The 6,350-nt window shown below is 43.4% G+C and overlaps 1 protein-coding gene across 1 annotated transcript; it reads right to left on the bottom strand.

Annotated features, from left to right (window-relative positions):
• A4gnt (alpha-1,4-N-acetylglucosaminyltransferase) lies at positions 1 to 5,911 on the bottom strand. Its single transcript, XM_057768409.1, has 2 exons — positions 5,501 to 5,911; positions 1 to 609 (listed from the first exon to the last, which is right to left on the bottom strand). The coding sequence occupies exons 1-2, from the start codon at positions 5,909 to 5,911 to the stop codon at positions 1 to 3; spliced, it is 1,020 nt and encodes a 339-aa protein (XP_057624392.1).
• Positions 5,912 to 6,350: the final 439 nt, after the last annotated feature.

Here is a 6,350-nt window from a genome sequence, read left to right as displayed (position 1 = left end):
TTAAGCCATACCCGGCTCCCTGGACACTGCCCCTTTTGCGCCTTGAATCAGAGCCCTGTAAGTTTTAGGACAGTGCTTTCGATAGAGATTTTCTGCCAGGGTGTTGCTTCCTCTAACCACAGTCCTGCCCTCTTGATTCATGTAATTCCACAAATGCAGGGCATAGGAGTTGTTGAAGCTCGGCTCTGTATCCCACACTTGGTAGTAGAGCCTCCACTCGGGATAAGGGATAGGGTAAAATCTCTGGGGATGGAGGAAGGAGATATTCAGACACTTCAGGTCACCCAGCTCTTGGAAGTCTTGGAGTTTGCACCACACCTTTAACATCCTTGTCATCAATTTGGGACCTTGGTTGCCCCAAATGCGTGAGTTATAGTGCTCAACAAAGTTCTCCATGCAGGCCCACAGAAAGGGGTGGTGGGGGAGGAACCCAAACACCCCATTACTGGAGTGCTGGGAACCCTGGGCTGCCAAGAAGTTCTCCTCGGGGATGGGCCTGATAGAGATGACATCAGTGTCCATGTAGATGCCCCCGTATTTCCAGATGATAGCCAGGCGGGATGCATCCGAGCTGACATGGAGCCAGTGCTTCTCCTTATTGCTGTTGACCTATGGGAACAGGTACAAATAAGCCCGCAAGCAGTTAAGGGAGGCTAGGAAAGACCATAACAAGGTAGAGTCCCCAAAATTTATTTGACTGCAAGCCAAACTTTACAAATTTCTCAACCTACCTTCACCCTCCAATTTCCCCTGAAGTAAAGAGTTTGTAGCAATTGGTATCAATGCAAAAATTTTTAGCAGCTATTGAAGATTTAAAAAAAAAATGGGTTTTCTTTCATCAAAGCGGTGGAAAGATAGAGGCAAAATTCAGCAGGAATTTCACAATGAACAGTGTGAGTCTATCTTCCATGTGGGTGACAATAACCATAAAGATGAAGCTGAGAAGGATGGATTTTTTTTAAGTCCTCAAAATGTTGAAGACTGATATTTTTAAAAATAAATAAAAAAATAAAAACAAGCTAGGAAACTCGGAAAGAAAATCAATACACTGTTGAGAAATTGGGGGAAAGGAAAAGAATTTGCCCCTGGCTGAACGCATGCCTTTGTTTGCTTGAAAGTTCCTTCAGTGAAGTTTGCTGAGGACTTATTTACTATGCACCAAGCACTGTGACGTTGCTAAAAGCATCGCAATGAACAAACAGGAAAAATCCCCCCTGGGAGGAGATCGATAATAAACAAATATTTACTGCATTGGGTGATGATAAGGATTATGAAAGGAATAAAAAGACCAGTGGGGGCACTATAAAGGCATGAGAGAGCGCAGAATGTTACATTAAGTTCCAGCCGAAACTTGAATGTTGTAGATGGGGACACCTGAGCCATGAAAACATCTGGGAGAAAGTTTTAAGCTGAAGCCATCAGCAACTGCAAGGGCCCCAAGGCAGAAGAAGCATATTGACCATGAGGCAGAAGCGGAGTGGGGGAGGGAGAGAGGCAGGCAATGAAAACAGAGTTGAGTACGGAAAAGGGAAAGATCATGTAAGTGATATCTTCATGGGATCAAGCTTTGAAATTATTTGGCAGGTTGAACAGAAAGGGGGGCTATAATCTGAATGGGTTTTCCAAGGTCACTTTAGCTGAGATGCAGACAAGAGTCTCGGCCAACGATGGGAATGGATGGGGACAGAAGCAAAGAAGCAGGCGAGGCGCTCCTTGAGGTAATCCAGCCTTGGACGAGGGTGATAATCTGGTGGGAAGGAGAGAAGTGATCAGGGTTTATATTCCAGATAAAAACAGGTCAGCCTTCGCTGTTGGGTAGGATGATGGGTAAGTCGGTAGCAAAGAATCACTGTAAATGCTAAAATACAAGCCAAACAGAAGAGGAACCCAGAGGAATAAGAATAAATCAGTATAAATCATAGTGTTCCCCTTTGGCACGGAAATATTTTTGAATAAAAGAACCAAATAAGTTTTTCAGAATTTAGGTATAGTAAGTAAAAAATTAAACAAAGGCCTTTGGTTCTGATTTTTAAAAATGAGTTAAAACTCCACTATGAAGAACAAAAGCAAGCTAGCAAAAACTTTGTTTAAAAAAAAACCTTGCATTTTCTGGAAACAATCCGTCACCATTTACAGTTGCGGAAACCTCAGGAACAGTTCATAGCTGGCGATCATTCTGTGCACTTTATAATCTGCACAGATCCCCGAGACGAAGGGCATGGCCATTCTACCTTTCAAACGAGAAACTGAAGGATCGAGATGCTCCATCACTTGTCCTCAGGTGCCAGCTGAATTTGAACCTGAGCCACCTGTGGTCAGATAATCATTCATGCAAAAGAAACTACATTTTGATAAAAATCAGTCTAACTTGGGAACTTAGGGGTTGTGACAGAACTAAGAGACACAGAGCATCAAAAGCCTTAGAAAAGCAGAAGAAGAACCCCCTGCCTGGATGTGAGCATTAGCCTGCCATTCGCCTGAGACAGGGTGAATGGCAGAAAGAGGACTGAGAACGATGCCCAGGCTGATGCTGGACATCTTCTAGAGCTACAGCTACCTATGGGGTACATATAGCAAACTCAGCAGTCCTTGGGAAATGATGGCACAATGGACGCTAACAGGTGCTCCCCCATTTATCTCCTGTGGAGGCCCAGCTGGGACAGAACATGTCAAGACCCAGTTCCCTCAAGGGTATCATGGCATGAATGCTGTAGCTACACACCCTGGCACAGAACCCTACAGACCCAGCTGGAGCAGACACCTAAGGGCTATGCATCGCAGGGCCCATCTTACTCCTAAAATATCTAGGTCCATCTTAGCCAACCCAAGCTTTGCTTCAAAGGATTTTGGTTCCAAGAAGTCATTCATCCGTTACACTGAAAGAGAATTCTACATAGGGCTGAAGTTTCCTTAGTTCAGAACCATAATGAGGCTTTGGTATTCCTCCCGAGTGATTCATCTGTGAGAAAAAGATAGTTTGCAGCATCTCCCAAAATAACATGCTTTGATATTTCTTTTTTCCAAGGAGCAAAGTACGGTTTAGAGAAGAGCAGTCTAACCCAGGTATGGGGAAGATTCTGCAGTCTTAGGGCATGGACTAAGCTGTCTATCCCGTCTATCCCTGGCACCCACCTGCCTTCCTGGCCTGTTCCATCCCCTGCTGCTCCTGGGACAGTGGCACCTACCTTCCAGGAACCCTGCTGCTGACAACTGCCAAAACTAACATATGGACACTTACTACATTTGAATTGATCCATTTCCTCCTGGCCAGTTCCAATTTGATATTTCCGGGCTCTTAGAACAGATGTGACATTGGCATCTAAAAGTCACTGGAGATCAAAGTGATAATGAGCCCAGAAACTTCCCTCAATCTCAGCCACTGCCAACCTAATCTATAAGAAGTGTTTCCCCCGGGGGTTACAGCTTAGTCTGACAAGTGATAGCAACTAGATTCAAGCCTGCCAGCCACACACCAACACACCAGAACCCCGCTAATGAGGCGAGACAGGGCAGGGGAGGGAAGGGGCTTCTTCTCTTTTTATGAATAGGCTATTATTCTTTTTATGAGTAGGCTAAATAATTACCGCCCCCAAGATAGCAGGCCCTGATTCCTGGGAACCTATAAATATGGGGAGAGGATGTTTGCAGATATGATAAAGTCAAGGATATTGAAACGGGGTGATGATCCTGGATCATGCTGTTGAGTCCTTGAAAAATATCACAGATGTTATTCAAAGAATGGGGTGGACAGAGACTGTATCCACACAGAGGTAAAAGAGGTTTTAAAGGAGGAGGCAGCAAGTAGATGGATGGGATACATACAAGCCAAGGAGCGGCTTGACCACCAGAAGCTGTTAAGGAAGCTGTGTCCGTGGCTCCCAGAGCTGAGAGCCTAAATGTCTGTTGCTGAGGGTCACCAAGTCTGAGCCCTGGCAAACTAACACAGCAATAGATACAAAACCCTCACTTTTGCTACTTGGCTCACAAAGCTTAAATATCTGCAGACATTTGTTATAGGGTGGATGAGAATTTAGATAGAACTTCATGTGACAAGCAAATGTTATGACACCAACTTTTAAATTATTTGTTCTGAAAAATAACTTTCTGCTGGGTCGTGGTGGCGCACGCCTGAAATCCCAACACTCAGGAGGCAGAGGCAGGCAGATCCCTGTGAGTTCGAGGCCAGCCTGGTCTACAAAGCGAGTTCCAGGACAGCCAGAGCTCTTACACAGAGAAACCCTGTCTCAAAAAAACAAAAGTTAGAAAATTTTTGTTATAAAATCAATCTTTCTGAAAGTCACTTCTATTTCAATCATATTCAAGCATCTGTTGTTATAACTGCTTGGTTTCTTTAGTTTGTGTTTGCTTATTTGTTAGAAGGACTTGATTTGTCTTTGGTTTTTAGAATTTTGTGTTTTTTCAGACAAAGTCTCAAATAGCCCAGACTGGCCTACAAGTTGCTATGAAGCCAGAGACAAGTTTACATTCCTGATTTCCCTACCTCTACCTCCCACATAGTAGGATTACTGATGTATGCCCCCATGAAGACTTCCTCCATTCTCCTTAATACTAGAGATGGTTACATAGCTGAAATCATTATAATTGCATTATAATGGAAAGGACACTTTCATTCTAGGCTGTTTTATACTAGTCAGTTAAGGGGCTGGAGAGATGGCTCAGTGGTTAAGAGCATTGCCTGCTCTTCCAAAGGTCCTGAGTTCAATTCCCGGCAACCACATGGTGGCTCACAACCATCTGTAATGAGGTCTGGTGCCCTCTTCTGGCCTGCAGACATACACACAGACAGAATATTGTATGCATAATAAATAAATAAGTATTAAAAAAAATAGTCAGTTAAAACCAAAGAGGAAAAGCTTAGTGAAGCCCTATCTAACGGAACCCTTGAGTAGCTAAACGCTAATTCTCTTAAACGCTACCCAACCGCGCATCTTCTGTGGGACCAACATTACACTGAAATATTATTTCCTTATTACAACATACTGCTAAGAGGAGGATTATTGGATTTCTAGGAGTTCTGGGGGGCTTCTCGATCATTTCTCGCTACAATCCAATCTCATGGAGCAGTATGCTACTGAGCCTTGCTGAATTCTCAACCCACATCAGTTCATCTTAAATATTGCTTAGTTTCCACCTCTGGTGTTGAAAAGGTTTAACATAGATGGGCTTTAAAGTATAGGGAAAAATAAGTGCTCCATGTACCTAGAAAAGATTTTAAAAAAAAATTCATTTAGTTAAGAAGAGCCTCCAAAATACCGACGAGACTCAAGAAATAAGACTGGGCGCAAAGGGAACCAGCCCAATCACTTAACCGCTGTGTCTCCCATTTACCTGAATCAGAAGTCCAACCTACTAGTCTGAGGGCTACATTTGATTCTTTCCTGAGCCCTCGGGTTGCCTGTCTACAGTGAGTGTATTGGGCCCATGTTCTTGCTGCTTCTGTTTCTCCCGTTCAACACAGACTCTCTCAATGCACACTTACTTTGGTGTACCATGAAAACAAGGGTGTGTCTTCAAACAGTTTTTTCATGTCCAAAGGGACAAAGAAAACATTGTCTATGGCTGAGAGCAGGGAGAAGGCTGGGTAGCTGGCATTAGGGGTCAGCTGGGTGGCATTGCTGAGCTTTTTCATAAAGAAGATGATGGGCTGCTCGGGGTAGATTTTGGCAGCAGACTCCACGGCACAGGTGACCAGTGGAGGCGGCTCCACTCTTTCAGACGTCTCTATGAACACGATGCTTCGTCCACTGCGCAAGAGGCCATCCGGCCCCTGTGGAGATGTGAAGAGAGGCAGGCAGGCAAAGAAGCATTGAGACCTCAGGGTGAGTTGGTAGAGCAGGCCACAGGCAAACATCAGGACCAGCGACAGGGAGACATGGAGTTCCTTCAGCATGTCCTCCAGCTCTCCCGGCCTCTCCTTAAGCAACACAGTTCATCGGAATTCACCCTGGTGGTTCTAATAGAGGTAGCATGCAAGAAAATGAGGAAGAATATCACTTATTGATAAGATGAACGACGTCTCAAGTGAAATATAATCAAGTCAAGCCTAGCAATATTATAAAAAATTCATCTTAGATTTAGACTTATATCAGAAGACAATTTAATATATATATTATTAATGCCAAAGTGTCTTAACAGAAGAAAAGAAAAGCAATCATCATTTTTACCAATCAATATTATTCTGACAAGTCTAACCAAGTCAATGAAACAAAAGAAAAAAATCACTAATATAAATAATAAAAGAGGCCAAAGTATCACCAGTTTTCCAAACTATGACCACAGATAGAGAAAAATTGAATATAACATGTTCAAAAATTAACAGAATTCAGAAG

The sequence above is a fragment of the Chionomys nivalis genome, chromosome 4 (assembly GCF_950005125.1).
Source record: "Chionomys nivalis chromosome 4, mChiNiv1.1, whole genome shotgun sequence".
Lineage (NCBI taxonomy): Eukaryota > Metazoa > Chordata > Mammalia > Rodentia > Cricetidae > Chionomys > Chionomys nivalis.
Note: the sequence above shows the minus strand (reverse complement) of the source record. Positions and strands in the feature narration are given on the sequence as shown.

Bases quoted from the DNA above. Each gene is read 5' to 3' on its own strand.
- A4gnt (XM_057768409.1), bottom strand. From the start codon at position 5,911: ATGCTGAAGGAACTCCATGTCTCCCTGTCGCTGGTCCTGATGTTTGCC. The intron at 610-5,500 runs GTAAGTGTGCAT...CTGTTCCCATAG, and splicing joins TGTTTTCATGGTACACCAAA to GTCAACAGCAATAAGGAGAA.